This window comes from Toxorhynchites rutilus, chromosome 2 (assembly GCF_029784135.1).
Source record: "Toxorhynchites rutilus septentrionalis strain SRP chromosome 2, ASM2978413v1, whole genome shotgun sequence".
Taxonomy (NCBI): domain Eukaryota; kingdom Metazoa; phylum Arthropoda; class Insecta; order Diptera; family Culicidae; genus Toxorhynchites; species Toxorhynchites rutilus.
Window position 1 is genome coordinate 216,914,363 of NC_073745.1, and position 18,017 is coordinate 216,932,379.

Sequence of the window (18,017 nt, forward strand, 5' to 3'; positions counted from 1 at the left end):
ATGTGATACATGATCTTCTATCTCCGGGTTACTTCCCATAGACGATTCCATTTTTGCGGATGTTACATTTTCAGTTTTTGAAAGTATTCAAAATACAGAATACAAGAACAAACTTAAATAAGTTCGTCACTTTTATCTGCCTGGTTCGTCACTTTTACCTGTCATTTCGGAACAATGTTGGGAGTGAGAATGGTAAATCATTAAAAATTATTTGAAGTTGAAAAAATCTTCGGTCACACCCTTAATGAATGTTAGTGTTTATACCGAAATTCTTGTAGAGAAAAACAGAGAAGTTTAAGAGAACAATTTGTAGATATCTTTTAATAGAATCAAAAAGTATCTGATAATTCTCCTCGTTTTCAGTCATCTTTCTATTATGTAACCGTTTGTTACAGTTTCGCTAGTTTTTTTTAAAGATTGTTGATGTTTTTAAAGTATGGTCACCTTTTTGTAAACATTTTTAGTAGGGAATGTTTTTGTAAAGTAGGGAAGTAAATATAATTGATGTGATTTATATTTATAAAATCGGGCGAAAATGGTGGCGAGTCGATAGGGTAGAGCATCACGAGGATTGCGAGAGAGAGAGAGAGAGAGAGAGAGAGAGAGAGAGAGTTAGCAAGAGTGCACAGAAAATGGACGCTGTTCAAAGGGACCAAAGAAGAAAAGGATCGAGGAAGGATAACCCTCTGGCCAGGTTGGCCATAATCACAAAGAATCACATTTTTTCGTTAGGGAGACACATTTCCATTTTAGGGTGGTCCGAAAAATAATTTTTTTAACTTTTTCCCAAAAATTCCTTTGTTTTTTAAATTCATAACTTTTGAATCACTGAACCGATTTAGATGATCGATATTTCAAATTGAAGCCAATGAGCTAGCCTTTTGTTGAAAAATATTGAACTTGCGAAGACAATGGATTTTGTTTTCATAATTATTGATTGTAGTTTTTTTTTTGTTTTCATGGCTTTGGACTAGAGGGCACTATATTTTATTAATATTTTTCCTTGAAGGCTGAGAATTTTTTACATAACATATCTCAAAATCAGAGATGCATTTTTTTTTGTTTTTGAGATATGATTTTTCAAAGTTGGCTCATTGGCTTCAAATTGATATGTCGCCATACAAATGAAACACAAATTTCTGCATTATTCGAGAAAAAATGCCTGTCATACAAATGAAACACGAATTTCGGCATAACTCGAGAACTAATCAAGCAAATCGAGACAAATTTGGCATGTGGAGGATTGTATCGAGAATCAACACTCCTCCCCTCTCTCTAAGGGGGAGGTGGGGGCTACCGTACAGATGAAGTTTCTGAATAACTCAAGAACTAATCAAGCAAATGGAACCAATTTCGATATATGGAGGTAGTAGGGGGCAATACACGTTTCTATGGTTTGATGAAAAATTTGTGAAAATTCAATTCCCATATGTTCTAAAATTTCATAGTGAAAAGCGTTGTTAGTTTATTTAATGTTTGTGCTAACGGAATTGATCTTTGTTCGAAAGTGGAAACTGATTTTAATGTGATAAAACTCACTCCTATAGCTTCTTCTATCTATATAAGTAAAAATGGATCGCCGAATGTGTTGATAATAACAAAACTCGAGAAAGGAATTGTCCGATTTAGGGTTGCTTTTTTTTTAAATTTCCTGTATCAAACATTTATTCAAAGTAACGGAGAAAATGTTATTTGCAAATGGTTGGAAAATCTTTAACGGGAATTGTGTCTGAAAATAATCCCCCAATAATAATATTATGATGAGGAGTTTTGGTAAAAGTACTAGGAATTTTATAATAAAAGGTAATTTTAAAGGGTAGATTAGAAGATCAATCAATGAACAGTTCTGCGATTGGACCCATGAACGTGCGCTTAGTAATAAATCGTGAATGTGATAACGAAAAATAAATTTTGGCAGGACGAAGTTTGCCGGGTCAGTTAGTACTGTATAAATTGTCATGGAAGATTGAATTAAATTGTTGTCTAACTCTTTTTCAGTGAATTTAGCATGCGATATTTTTGCATGCACCATAGAAATCATTTTTAGGTTAGTTTTCGTATAAAAAAGAAGAGGTGAGCGTTTTAATCGACCCTGAGAACAACTGAGTAGAGGTTAGCTAGCTCGGCTGACTTCTCGTCCGCATTGGAAATGGGTGGAAATCTCCGGAATTCCCTATCGTTGATTGGACTTAGATGACCCGAAAACTGATTGCTGTTTCTATCACAACCAGCATCCATACTCAATAGGGTTGGATTGTTGGATTGTTGGATCAGTTTTGTTTGTAATCTGATCCCCTTACTCGATCTCTTGCATCACATTGTATAAACAAATATTTCTGTTTGCAGCTGGCCGAAGTGAAAATTGAATGAATGCTACCAGTTGATAACAGCCAACGGCGACAGTATATCTCGACGCTGTGACAGGGATTGAACTCTGACCATCTGAATCAGAGAGATTGACACGGTGACCACGATGACATACAACCACCGACGCCGCCTGTAAATAATACGTTGAATATATTAATAATTCATTACCAATGTCAATGTGAAACAACAATTCGCCAAACCGCGAGAACCGCTCGCGCAGACAACAAAAACAAACGCGCGCTTGGGATCGCCACTTGAACAGCATTCTTGCCCAATATTAATAGAATCTGTCAGCGTCGAAACATTATTTTTGTTAATATAAATGGCCTACAGTTGGCAGTATTCTTTTCAGTTGGTTTTCTCTTTGCGCGGGCTTTGCACGACGTTATCGGTGTGTTACGTTGGTCAGTTCTTTTCATCATCCTAGAATCAAATGCTTCGAAACGGTATAGACATTTATGGATCCCGAAGGAGCCATCCTTTGGAAGATTTCGTGAATACATTAGGTGAGGCGCTGTGGGATTCACAAAAAAACCGCTCCGATATGAAACGCGATTCACCTTGCATTTCTAATTTAGGATCGTGAAAAATCACGGTCAAGAGGGCAACACTCGAACTATGCGGTTTAACTCTCTGAAAAATATTATTCTAGTGTGTAGTGCTTCGTAATACATGAATGTGAATGAAAAATTGTTGATGCTTTCACATCCTCGAGAATGTTTTCGGATGAAAGGAGATGAGAAAACTGATTTACCAGTCATCGATTTGGATTTTATGAATGAGAAAATTTATGTTGTGGAACAATTAAATTCTAGAAGTTCACTATTAACATTATTTCACTAACACAGTGAAACTTCCCGTTCGAGCATGATAAAGGACAAGCGAAGACTCGAAAAGATTATAACTATAGCATTATTCGTAATTGAAATTACAACAAAGAGGACATAATAGTTAGAGTCGTGTAACGTATTGGATTAAATTTGTGTTTGATAAAGTTACAAGAAATTAATGTTGAATTGCTTGAAACGCTCAAAATATCGTATGCGTGATAATACAGGTCGGACTCGATTATATTAGGCTGTCAAAAAAGTCCTGCGGTATTTTTTTTTGAATTTTCATTTGTTCATAAAATTAGTTACAATCATCTGTTTTAAGTCAAATATGCGCCGTTTTGTTCGATGACTTGTTCCCAACGAGATGCCAACTTCATAATACCCCTGTTATAGAAGCTCGCTTCCTTATTGGCAAAAAACTCGGATAGCCAATTTTCACAGGCCTCTTTTGTGGCTAACTTCTGACTACCTAGCTCGTTCGCCATGGACAAAAACAGGTGGTAGTCACTTGGTGCAAGGTCCGGACTATACGGCGGATGTAAAAGAACCTCCCATCCGAGCTCCCGGAGCTTCTGGCGCGTCACCAAAGAAGTATGTGGCCTGGCGTTGTCCTGATGGAAGACAATGCGGCCTCCGTTTATCAAAGATGGCCTCTTCTTCATGAGTGCTACCTTCAAGCGGTCCAGTTGTTGGCAGTACAGGTCCGAATTGAGCGTTTGGCCATAGGGAAGCAGCTCATAATAGATTATTTCTTGACAATCCCACCAAACACACAACAGAACCTTCCTGGCCGTTAATGAGGGCTTGGCCACCGTTTGAGCCGCTTCAGCGGGCTTCGACCACGACCGTTTGCGCTTCACGTTGTCGTAAGTGACCCACTTTTCATCGCCAGTCACCATCCGCTTCAGAAACGGGTCGATTTTGTTGCAATTCAGCAGCGATTCACATGCATCGATACGGTCAAAGATGTTTTTTTGCGTCAACGTGTGTGGCACCCATACATCGAGCTTCTTTGTGAATCCAAGCTTCTTCAAATGGTTAATAACGGTTTGATGACTTATACCCAGCTCTTGGCCGATGCTACGGCTGCTACTATGCCGGTCTTTCTCGGCTAATTCAGCGATTTTGTCGCAATTTTCGACGACAGGCCTTCCGGACGTGGCGCATCTTCGACGACCTCTACACCAGAACGAAAACGTTGAAACCATCGTTGTGCGGTGGAAATGGAAACTGTATCGGGTCCATAAACTGCACAAATTTTATTGGCAGCTTGAGATGCATTTTTGCCTTTGTCATAGTAGTACTGTAAAATATGTCGGATTTTCTCTTTATTTTGCTCCACATTTGCGACACTATAACTCACGAACGACTTAACCAAACAAAACACTGTCAAGGACTATATTATAGCCTTTCCAACAAGCTATAGTATGACTCGATACAATGAATACAACTAGAACTACGCACTTACAACGACACCTCGCGGAAATACCGCAGGACTTTTTTGACAGCCTAATATATAGTCGACCTTTTTTTTTCAATAATTATTTTCAATTTCTATACATAATCGAATCTCAAGAAAACAATGTTTTCATTAATGTATGAATGTCAAACATTAATAGAAAAATAGCTTTTTGTGATTCGATTATGTATTGGATTGCTGCAATAACGGCCTCCACACGCCTTCGAAATACAAGTGCAGGTCCTAATAATGTAGCCTGAATCCATTTCTCTCCAGATACGGGTCAATGTTCATCTGAGGCTTGTTGTGCTCGAGTGGCATTTAAAACAGGTCTTCTTCTTCTTCTTCTTATTCTTCTTCTTCTTTTTTTTCTCCACCTGTCTTGACAAACACAAAAACACAGCGTCGTTCGACGCTCCTCAGCAAACCGTGTCCATTTCAGCAAACATCAAACGACATTCTTGAAATGGATTTCCGTGCGAACACCAGCTACAGATTTTTAAATATTTCAATTGCCTGTTTTCAAAGCAATCGGAACTACTTTTTGGGCCTACAATAAGTAAGCATATAAGGCATTCTATCTTTCGGATAGAGTGATTTAAAACCACTTCGCTTGAAAACAATGATTAACGCTCAAAGGACCAATCGAGCTCTCCTCTAAATTACCCAGCACAAATAACACTCCCCTTGTGGCATTCGTCAAAAAATGATATTAGAGCTCCTTCTTTCAACAAACGATATGGTGCAATATTCTCTACACCATATCAAATATTTCATTTTTTCCGCGATCAGATTCATAGCCAATGTCACCATTTGTAAATAATCTGTATCGAACTGTCATCCACACTTCGTTCTTCGCTAAAGCACAGCAGTGGAACTCCATACAATTCACTGACTAAAAAGTGTCCACATTTTCATCGCTTGTTTACGTGAAGAATATAATTTTTTCAGGCACACTTGATTTGAGAGTGTATGGATTTCTAGCTGTCTTGACGCAAGGTCTTTAATGAAGAATGAAAAGATGGGAAGGTTTATATAAACATGTTTATAATAACATAAGTTTATTCAAATATTAATATTGCCCTTATTTAACTATTCAGTGCAATTTTATCAAAATTTGAAAGAGAAATTAGAAAAGGAATGTTTTTTTCAATATTTTCATGAGACGTCTATTAAAAATGCATGATTACCTTTGCTTTATTAATTACCCTCCCATTATTTGTTAGTTTTTCTTGCTTTTCGTTCTTTGACCTATCATTTTGACAATTCATTTTGAGAGGTTTAAAATTGTGACAAGATAGAAATTTGGTGTGAAAGAGCGAATTGTGGAAAATTAAGTCGCAAATTCTCTAAACTTTATAATTAAAGTTTTTATGTAGTATTTAATTTTTGAGTTTGTTTGAATGACAGATTGAAGTTCATAGAAGAATAAGATTTCATTTGATATTACGATTTTTGAAATCGACTCAATGGTTGTAAAATTATGACGTTTTGGAAGAAATCTTACTTATTTAATCAGCAAAAGGCCCCAGTGGCATGTGCTATACACAAAAGTCGTCTCCATTCACATGAATTTTATATATTTTTTTTCCAATTGTTAACTATCAAACTTATTTCAAGGATCAACATATCATATCTTTCCATTAATCCACAAACATGCCTAGTAGTAACTTAAAAAAAACAAACTCATAAACGACAAAAAGAGTCTTCGATCGTATATTTTTTTATATATTTTTCACAGTTTTATAGTACCATTTGCTTATTGGCGCTTTTTTAGTTGGAGTGCCTTTTAACTGGCAGTTCGCCAGTTGGAGCACGCGCCAATCAAGAAGCAATTATCCGTCATAATTGTATGTCAGTTTTCAATGTCATTTTTATTGAAGGGTCTTTGAACGTTAAACTAAAAAAATGAAGGCACAGCATAAAAGTATTTAGTTTTGCAGTTTGTTTGACAAATGTATTCGTTTGAAAATATTTATTAATATATATATATATATATATACATATATAAAGTAGATTATATCACATCCACTATGCAAGGAAGTTAATGCGTGTTTTTGCATTTTATGCGAGTTTAGATATACATGATCGATATTTTGATTGATATTTTATGCGATTGTGATTTGATACGAATTTATATGTAACTTATCATGTGCAAAGTTATACGATTTAATGCTTGCTGGTGTGATTCGATTTTTTTCACTTTTTCCCAAAAATGACTTTTATCAAAAACTCATAACTTTTGAACCACTAAGCCGATTCAGATTATCGATACATCAAATTGAAGTTAATGAGCTAGTCTTTTTTGGAAAAAATATCAAACTTGCAAGAAATTTGAATATTTTTTTGTAATTCTTGATTGTATCCGTTTTTATAGTTTACATGGTTTCGGGACCAACGGCGCTATATTTTTCTATATTTTTTCTTGAAAACTGAGAATTTTAAACTCAAAATTAGATATGTTCTTTTTTTCTTTTTTGAGTTATAATTTTTTAAAGTTAACCGATAGTTCGGAATATTTATTTCTTCCCCTTTATCCTATTCTCAAAAATTCATAACATTTGAACTTCTAGAGCGATTCAGATGATAGATATATCAAATTAAAGCCTAGAATTTTTTGGAAAAATATTGCACTTGCGAAAAAAATTAATTTTGTTTTCGTGATTAATAATTGTATCTGTTTTTTCTAAATAAAAAATTATAGGAGGTTGTGTCCAAGATACGACCGCATTGTTGACGTAGAACTACACTGTTATTTCCTATAAATCGCCATACATTGGTGGCTTGAAACTACTACGAATATAAACACTTCTCATCATTTTGCGCTATTCTCAAAAGAAACGCTTATGTTAATATTACTGGCCTCGAAAAAAGTTGCATTACTTTCTCATGCTCGAAGCGCAGCTATCACCCTTAGTGGAGCAGGTTTTGCTACTGGCAAGCGAAACCTAATCACATACAAAATTCCAGAACGTCATTTACTTTCTTGGTGACTAAACAAGCGAAATAAACTCTTTTTGCTAACAACAACCTCGAAAACAGTAACAATGCTTCATTATGATCAGTTTTGCGATTGGCACGCGAACCCAAATTTCTTATAACATTCCAGTAAGACATTCAAGATGCTTGGTATTTCCCAAATGATTTTGTGGCGCTCAACCTTACGGCCTGCTTCGCCATAACGTCAGTTTAATGCATTGATGCATTCTCAAAGGCACCAACGAAGCTCTTATGATGACGGAAAACAAACAATGTTAACAGCTTGGAGAAAGACTGAATTATACCACACAACTTGTTCTCTGCTGTAACACCCATCGATGCGAATTCGCTGATGAGTTTGTCAAGAGCGACCGCCTTCACCACCAGCGGGGGGAGCTTGATTTTAGTTACTGCCTGGGTAACGGCGCTTACATTATCGACCGACGCGCCGAAATTGCCTACTTCGCTGTTGTTCGATGCGGTGTCACACTCGTGAAGGCTCGGTTCAGTGCGAGCGCTTTTCACTGCACCAGGATCGCGCGCAGCATTAGATGACGCTTCCCTCGAAATTTTATTGCCCCTGGCAATGCGTTGGTTTTTTGCAGGACTCGAGCCTGTCTTCTTCTTCTTTTTGCTTATCACACACTATCAAAGCGTCCAATTTATTACGCGGAAAGAAAAACACACGATACTAATAACGCAAAAAACCAACAGAAAAACCAAACGACGATATCCAAGTTGGATTACCACTGGTGGGGTCCAATCTAAGATCGAAGCGCAGCGAAAGCAAAGTGAACTGGATTGCTCAACAGTCCGATGTCGAATGAAAGTTTGCCTCAGCGAGATCCACTGTTTATACTCTAGGCAAGTATTCCCCTTCATTCTTCTACTTTTCCTTTGTTCACGGAGACATTGAATCCTACGAATTCCCCTCTGTTGGTCGTCGATAAGTTGCTCGTTATTGACAGCTCTGTTCGGGAAAGAACACAAATGGACAGAACAAATGTATGGGAAAATGGAAACGCTTAAAGTTTTCATGAATTTTATCCATCTACGAACCAGGGGAATCTAATGTATAGCATATTAAACAAATCTTACGGAATTTCCGATTCGTTTAGTATGTAAATCGCCAAAATCCGTTCGCGACAAAAATAGTTATTAACGTTAACTTTATTTCATAAAAACGTGACCTGTTTTCTGATTTGGCACCCTTAATGAAAGACGTAGTTCTACGTCAAAAAATATTTTTTTGCAAGTGTGAAATTATTGACTTGAATTAACTATGTCGATTATCTGAATCGGTTCAGTAGATCAAAAGTTATGAATTTTTGAAAAACATAATTTTTGGAAAAAAGGAGAAAAATGATTGTTTGAACCATCGGTTAAATTTGAAAAATCATAATTTAAAAACGAAGAAGAACACATTTTTGGATATGTTATCTAAAAAAGACGGGTGGGTAATGTCGGGGACATAACCGAAGTGACGTAGGACTATACAAAGGGGACAGCTTTTGTTAAATATATATTTTAAATATATTGTTTTATTTTCTTCTCCTACGTGAATACCTACCTATCTACCTTAAAAATGGATTAGTTTACTGTTTACTCTTCATGAATATGTTGATGGTTCTGAAAAGAACCTTTGGTGTTGTGTTTTTGTTATCACTCGATATTCCCATCTTGTTCGGTTAAACCTTCCTGTTTAGCTATTGCGTTTGCCACTCGCCACAGCTTTCACAGTTGGAAAATTTCTTCCCATCCAGCTTGTGACATGTTGTTCAGTAAATTACATTTGATGCGACGTGCCGGAGAAACACTTTGCCACTCACTGAAACTAATTGTTGCCTTGATGAGCGCCGAACCGAAGCTGCTTTGTTCTTGATGCGGGTTTCCTGATTGTCGTGAGCAGCTTTGCAAGCCAACTCGAGCACTCCGACGGCCGAAACTCTATAATCGCTGTTAGGAATACTGGTGCTCCGGCACCAATCCGTTCGGCCTAGTTACCCTTGCGGAGCAATCAGTGAATGCGACCAACAGGGAACTGGGAACACGGTTCGAGTGAGACCTTGCCTTTCCCTAAACTTGTCCTCCTTTGTTACGTCCACGATGCCGATGCCGTACAACCACACGGGTTTACGGTTTGAAAGAAAATAAGATATTTTTTTGGGGTCCGCGTGTTTTATACTCTAGCGGTACACACTCACAGGATAGAGACAAATCGGCAGACTCAGCCAGAGGGGCGAGTCCAACGAGACGAACGAATGAGCGTTAAAAGGGAGTGATGGCAAAAAAATACATTCATTACGATTTGTTCGCTCGTTGGATTCACATGCAGGCTAAAAAGGGTCCTTTTCAGGATCACAAAATTATTTTCAATCTAAAGAGTTTATTGTTTTGTTATCACTCGATATCCCCATCTTGTTCGGCTAAACCTTGCTGTTTAGCGATTGCATTTGCCACTAGCCACAGCTTTCACAGTTGGAAAATTTCTTCCTATCCAGCTTGTGACATATTTTACAGTATATTACATTCAATGGCACGTCGCACTACCACCACTCAGTATCGGATTGGAGGTAATTTTAACCTGTAATTGAACATTTGCGATGACAGTGGTACAGTGTCGACCTTCAATGTGGGGTCATAATTTGGACCCCGAACTCTATGTTTACGAAAATGTCCAACTAAATATGTCGCATTACTGGTCCGTCCAATTAGCTAAATGTCGAGATAAGTGTAAATTACTGTACTTTCAATCTAGAAGCAATTTAAGAATTGGTGAAAATCAATAAGCTCAGAACAACTGCCAAATTCACATACTCATCATATCCTGGCAAACAAATTATGAAAAAATCAATTTGTGTTTTATTATTATTTTGGATATTGTTTTAGAAAGCATTGAACTGTATTTCCTAAACTCTTTTTTGGAAGGTTTAATGGCCCTGAAAAGCGCCTTGTTTTATGGAATGGTTCCAATTTAGAAAATTTAGTACTCGTGGTTTTGAAAAAAAAACATTTCGAACGCCCTCGATGCCGCCTTGTTCTGGATTTGCCACCAAAGCAGTGCGTATAAAGAACAAACTTTTTTCTTCTGCTACCTGATGCCGTTTTGCGATTGCGTTTGCCACTCGCCACTCGCTGAAACTGCCTGTTGTCTTGATGTCCACCGAACCGAATGTGTTCTGTTCCGAATGCGGGTTTTCTTATCGTCGCGAGCAGCTTTACCAGCTAACTCGATCACTTCGGCGGCCGAAACTATATAACGCCGGCTAGGTGGACTGGTGCACTGGTACTAACGCGCTCGGCCTAGCTACCCTTGCGGGGAACTTCAGATCAACACGGTTCGAGCGGGATTTTGCCTTTCCCTTCACTTTTCCTCCTTTACCATGTCCAGACATGGCTGCTTGTGTTGGTTACCGATGTGGTGTACGGTTTGAATGAGAATGATCGTTACGGAAGGAAGGAAGGAAGGTCTTGTATTATAGAGACTTTAAACTTTTGCAGTTCATTCGTCTCTAGCCTTGAGAAATGCCCTTTGAAAACTCTACTCTACTCTATTACTCTACTCCAGCGCTACCACCTCCGCCCTCTTGCCTTGAGAAAGGCACTCGATCCCTCGCCGTCCAGCTCGTCCAGCAACGATTTTGTCCAGTCGGTGTCCACACAAAGAATGATCGTTACGGCAGCGGAGCGGGAATTTTTAAGCTGGCTCGAGAATTACGCATGTGTGAGACTGCGACCAATGTTTCGTTCATTTTTCTCTTCTTCCTTTCCTATCGTGCTTCATTCTATTTCGCTGCTGCCGCTGGTTGCCCGATTTGGTCGGTACGATTTGAGGAGCACAAAATGGACCATTCAAAAATGGGCACATAGTGCATTTTGACAATGCTTGATATTTCACAATTATTCAATTATTTATCTCAAGAAAAATGAAATGTTATTCGTAATGATAGATGCGTAGATATATTTCCTATCAATTGATGCAAAAACCTTTGCGATCTATTGAGAAATGCTCGAGTTATAAGCGTTCCAAATCTTGCATTTTTTCCTACTTGTTCAGTGCCTAGATTTCCATTTCACCCCCTATATCTTCCGGTTAGACGTAGTCCTACGTCAAAATCCTCAGCTTTCGAGAAAAAATATAAAAAAATGTAGCGCCCTTGAATGAAAACTATAAAGAAGAATTACGAACAATAATTGGCATGGTATATATATAATACTGAAAAATATAGTTTGGTGTTAATTTCCCCGGCAGCTAAAAAGCTGATTACTAGAAACTAATTGAATTTAACGTTTCATTACCTTGTAAATTCTAGATACAATACCAACAGAGGGTATTTAAAAAAAATGGCTTTTTACGGGGTGTGTTCGAAACTGAAAAAAAAAAGAAATTTATTCAGAAATCATATTTTTATGTTGTTTTTTAATTTTTTCAGTTCAGTTTCTATGGCGAAGCTTCATTCGTAAATTACGGCACTGTTATGAATAGCACAGCAAGTTATGATTACAATACGTATGGGATTATTTTGATAATGCATTATACATAAGCCGATAAAAATGCATTATAATATTTGTCCACAGCGTTTCAGCGTTTATATGTATATTTTATTCAATTTTCAGTTCATAATTTCTATCCCATTCGCCGTGTTTATCATGATGATGCTAACATTATATACGAACCTCCCACCTTATATATGATGTCTCCCACCCTCTTAGAGACATCTTAACAATATGTTCAATTTTTAGAGCGTAAACCATCTGTCAATTTTTACACTGTTTACATTTTCTTGCCACAAATCGTTGCCACTTTTTTCTCTCAAGTTCCACTTCTCTTCTCTGGCTAAAGGCTCTGTTCGTTCTGACTAGAAAAGAAATGAATTGGGAGAGAAGAACATAGTGTTTAACACTCTGACGGCTATGGTGTTTTGGACAAAAAGTTCGTAAAAAACTGGAGAGCCCAATTGGTTGATTCTTATACTAGATGGTGCCAAAAACCCATCTAGCATAAAAGTTCATTCCCATCTGCCATATAAGGGTAAACACAACCCGTGTACAGTACTGCACACGCGGCCCCAACTCAAGGTATACAAGTAAAATATCGATAAAAATCTTTAGAAAACATTTTATTTTTTCGAAGTTACATAATACAATAATACAAGCAATGACGTCCAATGTAACATTTTTCGCTCCATGGCTTTAACTTTAAACCCAAATCACGGAACAACAGCTACGATTGGTTTTTCAGAGTTATTCTTGACCGCTAGTGGTGAGAGGAGCGATAAAGATCGATATCTTTTAAGACAATGCTCGCGGAATAATGCTCGGGTCTTCAACTTCGTTTTTCTCGAGTTGACGAAAATGTTACATTGGACCTTTTCAAAAGTTACGCGAGATTTGTTTTCACGTAAAACATGTATTGTGCGCACACAAACTTTGGATGATTTCGCGTGTGTAGTGCTGCACTCATTTCCCCAGCGGACTAATTTTTGAGTGCAGTACGGCACTTATGGCCGTCTAAGTGTTAAGCGAGCGATCGAGACCATCTTCCCGTCACTTTCCAATCACAATTAAAAAGATTACTGAACGGGCGCCAGCTTATATACAGATTTGTGTGATTTCAATAGTCTGTTTTCAAATCATTTTTTAGACTATTGAAATAATTTTTCGAATCAATAAGTAACAATCATATAAATATTACACATGTTATCTTTTGAATGAAGTGATTTTCATCCCACTTCAGCCGCCGAAGAGTTATTACGTTCAAAACCTTGTACTCCAAGTTTCACGCTCTCGTTTTTAACCTACACCCCGGTACAGTAATTAAAGACGTAGTCCTACGTCAGCAAAAAATCATTTATTTAACGTTTGACGTTTAACATACCGAACCAGTTAAAACGCGAATGTCGATAACTGGTCTTCCCTTTTCGCCCAGTTAGTGAATGTTTACTCTATACGTCATGAATAGTGAAGAAAAAAAATGTTTCACAAATTGACACAAAATTGTATCCCAAAAATGCATAATAAACTTTATTGTATCTATCAACCAAATTGAAGCTCTCTAACCGCTCTACAATTTGTTCTTTGGCACCCAACATTTATCTTTTTAAGTTTTGCTGCAATACCATTCAAAACAATTCCTGGTGAGTCTTTTATAAAAATCTTCAAAATCACGATTTTTACTCCACTCCATTTTTATCAAAGATAAATATGTGTTCTTCCTCATGTAAGGATTATGTTCTCTGAAGTTGGATTCGATCCTTTGTCTAGTTCCCACAGCCTTATAAAGGGTTAAGAGTAAAGAAAATAGTCGGATCAAAAAACTACTTTTTTCTCTAATTCGGGATTATTCGTATTGAAATAGTGTAAGTTCACTGGACGTTATTCTGATACAAAGGTGACCACACAAAAATACTCCTTTCAGGTCACAATTGGGTTCAATGGTCAGCGGGCGCAGGCGTTCATCCCCCCAACGCGGTTCGAGGGGGAGCTGATATGGATGGATCTCCGATATACATTGGCCGCGCAGAGCATAATGGGAACATCCTCCCGGCCAAAGTTATTCCCATTCGTAGAGTAGCGTACGTTTCGCCCCACGGAACTGAGATATCAAAACCCCACTTCGAGGTGAATTCAAAATAATAAATCTACCAAATGATTTGTTCATATTTCACAAAACATTTCTTCAGGTTCTTTGTGGCCTCGGATACACGTGGGTTCCCAGCGAGAATGGTGAACTGCCGAAAGGTGCTGTTTGCTGTGGAAAAACATCCTATGGTGAACCGCTGTACATTGGACGGGCCCATCACGATGGGAGCGTCACCCCGGGCAAAATTATACCAAGTCATGGCTGTTTGTACGTTTCTTTTGGTGGCTTCGAGCGTGGTCACCCCAAGTATGAAGTGTTGGTCGAATCTAGGGAGTGTAAGATTCAAATTTGGTTTTTTAATTAAATTTTTTTATGGATCTACGTTTTTTATAGCCAAGAAGCAGAGCGTTGGAGGGCATTGGGTTCGCTCCTATACCAAAGAATCCGTTCCTCCGGGCGCTCTTCTCGCCGGTTACGATAGCGATGGTAGCCAGATTTATCTGGGACGCGTGTATCGACACGGACTGGTTTTGCCGGCGAAGGTGATTCCCCAGAAACAAATGTGTCACACTGGTGATGAAGCATTGGAGTTCGATATGCCCGAGTATGAGGCACTCTGCAGCGCTAATGTGTCCTGGGTGCCGTTCCGTGGCGTATTCCCTATCAACGCTATTTTGTGTGGAAAGGATCGACTTGGTGAGAAACTATACTTTGGTCGAGGTTACTACAACGGTAGCTTGACGCCGGGAAAAATTCTTGAGAGTAGCAAAATACTCAAGATTCCATTCGATTGGAAGGAGATTCCGCTGCGGGAGTTCGACATTTTGGTTGATAACAGTCAGCCAACTACGAAGTGCTGTCAATCGCGTAAGAATGTTATATTAACAAACCCAAATATAATGGTTGAATAAAATTTATCTACAATTTCAGTTGAATGGCAGCCGGGAAGCAATAAATCACCAGCACCGAAGGGCGCTATTCTGGCTGGAAGCGATAGCGATGGTTCTCCTATTTACTTGGGCCGTGTCACGTATCAGGGTAACCAACTGCCAGCAAAGATAATCCCCCGTAAACATCAGTGTCGTACATGTCATAACGGAAAGGAAATCGACATGGTATCCTATGAAGCTTTGTGTAACACGAGGGCTCGCTGGGTACCTTTCAATGGTACCATCCCTTCGAAAGCGATCGTTTGTGGTCAAACGCTTTGGGGTGAAACAGTGTACATTGGACGTGGCCGACACAGGGGCAGTGTGACTCCGGGAAAAGTGCTGGAAAATGAGAAGGTGTTGAAGATACCGTTCGATTGGAACGAAATTCCGATCACTGCTTTTGAAATACTGGTTGAACAATGAGCTGTTCGAAAGTTGAGATGTAGTAAAAAGAAATCCATTTTTACATAAGATTGAAGGCGGAAATCGGACCGTTTTTACAATGTCAAAGAAAGTCTTCAATTGCAAATGAATTTCTTTTCACTACACTATATAGATATCCTAGGTCGATTTGTATAGAGATATGTATTACCATGTATGGTAAGTCGAAAATAAAATAATCTGCAACGTTGGAGGCTACCTGGTCCACATTATCCCAAAACCTGATTTGTAAATCAAAGGATGACAGTTAGAAGTTCAGAAACTTTCATTTCATTGTAGCCCGAAAATATCAAACATATATAAGGAGTAATATGATTAAAAAGCAAAATATTCAAAATTTCGGACCTTCATTACCGTAACGGCGGTTAACCAGCGTCTCTTCCCTCACCGCTCTTCATACACCGGCGTATTCTCAAGTACAGACAAAAGGGCGCTTTTTCCACTGCCACTGACGCTACTTTTTGTTCAGTTCCAGAAAGTTCTCTCAGTAACGGTTTCTAAGCGGTCGTAGTGCTTTAGTGCGGTGTAGTGTTTTTCTCCAGTGTAAAGGAAACAAATGAAAAAATTTCAAATCCGTGTAATGAAAAAAAAAGTAACGCCTTCTTACGACATTTTTTTTCTTCCACTTTGCGAGGTGTTTCGGAGTACTTTCGCTTAGCAAGTATTTTTCTTCAACGTTTACCGATGATATACAGTAATCGTTCGCTAACTGGTCCTGGTTTAACTGGTCTGCTTTTTAACAGGGCGTTGAAAAGCAGAATTTCGTAAACAATCGACGCCATATTCAAACGGAAGATTTGCTGTGAAGGGCATTCGAATGTAATTTGAAATGTTATGAAAATTGACATTATTTTCGCATGACGAAAACATTGATTAAATTACAGAAAAAAAATCCTCAAATTATATTTCATACCTGTTGTCGCACTCAATGCGAAACTTCCATTGGAACCCTTTTTTAAAGCTGATTTAGACGATGCTAGTCAGCGCTCTAGTTGAAGTATCCAGTGAACAGAGAACAGACACTCTGTTCAAGTTCGAGGCCAATTACTTGTTCGATACTGGTACAAGTAACTTGAATAGAGTGTCTGTTCTCTGTTCACTGGATACTTCAACTAGAGCGCTGACTGGCATCGTCTAAATCAGCCTTTAGTTCCCCTTGATTTTATTTGACGTTTAACATACCGGACCAGTTAAAACGCGAATGTCGATAACGTGTCTTCCCTTTTCGCGCAGCTAGTGAATGTTTACTGTGTGCGTCAAGAATAGTGAAGAAAAAATGTTTCACAAATTGACACATAATTTTATCCCAAAAATGCATAATAAACTTTATTGTTTCAATCAACTAAATTGAAGCTCTATAACCGCTCTCTAATAAATGTGTTCTTTGACACCCAACTTCTATCTTTTTGAGTTTTGCTGCAATATCATTCTAAACAATTCCTGGTGAGTCTTCTATAAAAATCTTCAAAATCACGATTTTTACTCCACTGTACTAATTGTAGTCAACTAAAATTTACCTAAACGTTGAAATATTATAGTTTTTATTGAAATAAGCCATATTTGAAATATAAATAAAATCAAACTGAACACAGACAAACCTGTTTTTATGGGTGGGATAGGGACCGCACAAAACAAAATCGCATAAAAAAATCGTACTAAACTTCACCAGTAGCTTCAAAAAATAGTGTTCGCTACAGAATTTGAAAAAAAAAATATTCGGTATATAGGGACGGCATAAAAAAAAACTTTCCTTAAGGGGCATTCTAGTGTAGAGACACGAATTTCGGACGTTTTTTCGAGCTCCGTAAAAATAAAACAAAGAATATTTTTACTATCCATTATATCATTATTTGTTCATCTATTTTTTAGCAATAGAACAAAAATTGAACGGAGAAAAAAATATTCATAACTAGAATAGTTAAGAGCTGATGAAGTGAGAGGGTTCAAAAAAAAAGCCATGGCGTACACGATTCCAGCCCTTCTGGTTATCTTAAACCAAAAAACCGAACCGATTCTGAATCAGTAAAGATGCCGCTATCGCATGAACCTCGGACAAGTCAAAAACATTTTTTTTTTTGACAAAATGGCAGCCGTTTTAAAAACAAAATGCGGTTTAAAACGTTTTTTGTTATGTTTCCCGATCTTTTTAAAATAGTGAAATTTAAAAAATATTATTTTTAGAGGTTCATGTGATAGAGAGATGCCTGCAGATTACATTCAATTAAAAATCCGAGATGAATCGGTTCAGTAGAACTTGGGATACCAGTTTTTAAAACAATAGTTTCGAAAAAAACGCGTTTGAAGTTTATTTTTATTGCCGTACCAGGTTAGATACCTCATCAGTAAAATGGCTCTAACTCGGTATATATCACAATTGATACGCCCATACTTTGCATTGAAGATCGTAGGAACGATCCCCGATC

General features: G+C 37.8%; 1 protein-coding gene across 1 annotated transcript; it reads left to right on the plus strand.

The window, feature by feature from the left end:
* The first annotated feature begins 2,712 nt into the window (after nt 1-2,712).
* On the plus strand, nt 2,713-16,037 carry LOC129767861 (uncharacterized). The gene is made up of 5 exons (XM_055769104.1): nt 2,713-2,873; nt 14,057-14,259; nt 14,322-14,556; nt 14,615-15,088; nt 15,152-16,037. The coding sequence occupies exons 1-5, from the start codon at nt 2,801-2,803 to the stop codon at nt 15,574-15,576; spliced, it is 1,410 nt and encodes a 469-aa protein (XP_055625079.1). The 5' UTR covers nt 2,713-2,800; the 3' UTR covers nt 15,577-16,037.
* The last annotated feature ends 1,980 nt before the right edge of the window (nt 16,038-18,017 follow it).

Bases quoted from the DNA above. Each gene is read 5' to 3' on its own strand.
- LOC129767861 (XM_055769104.1), top strand. From the start codon at position 2,801: ATGCTTCGAAACGGTATAGACATTTATGGATCCCGAAGGAGCCATCCT. The intron at 14,557-14,614 runs GTAAGATTCAAA...CGTTTTTTATAG, and splicing joins GTTGGTCGAATCTAGGGAGT to CCAAGAAGCAGAGCGTTGGA. The intron at 15,089-15,151 runs GTAAGAATGTTA...CTACAATTTCAG, and splicing joins TACGAAGTGCTGTCAATCGC to TTGAATGGCAGCCGGGAAGC.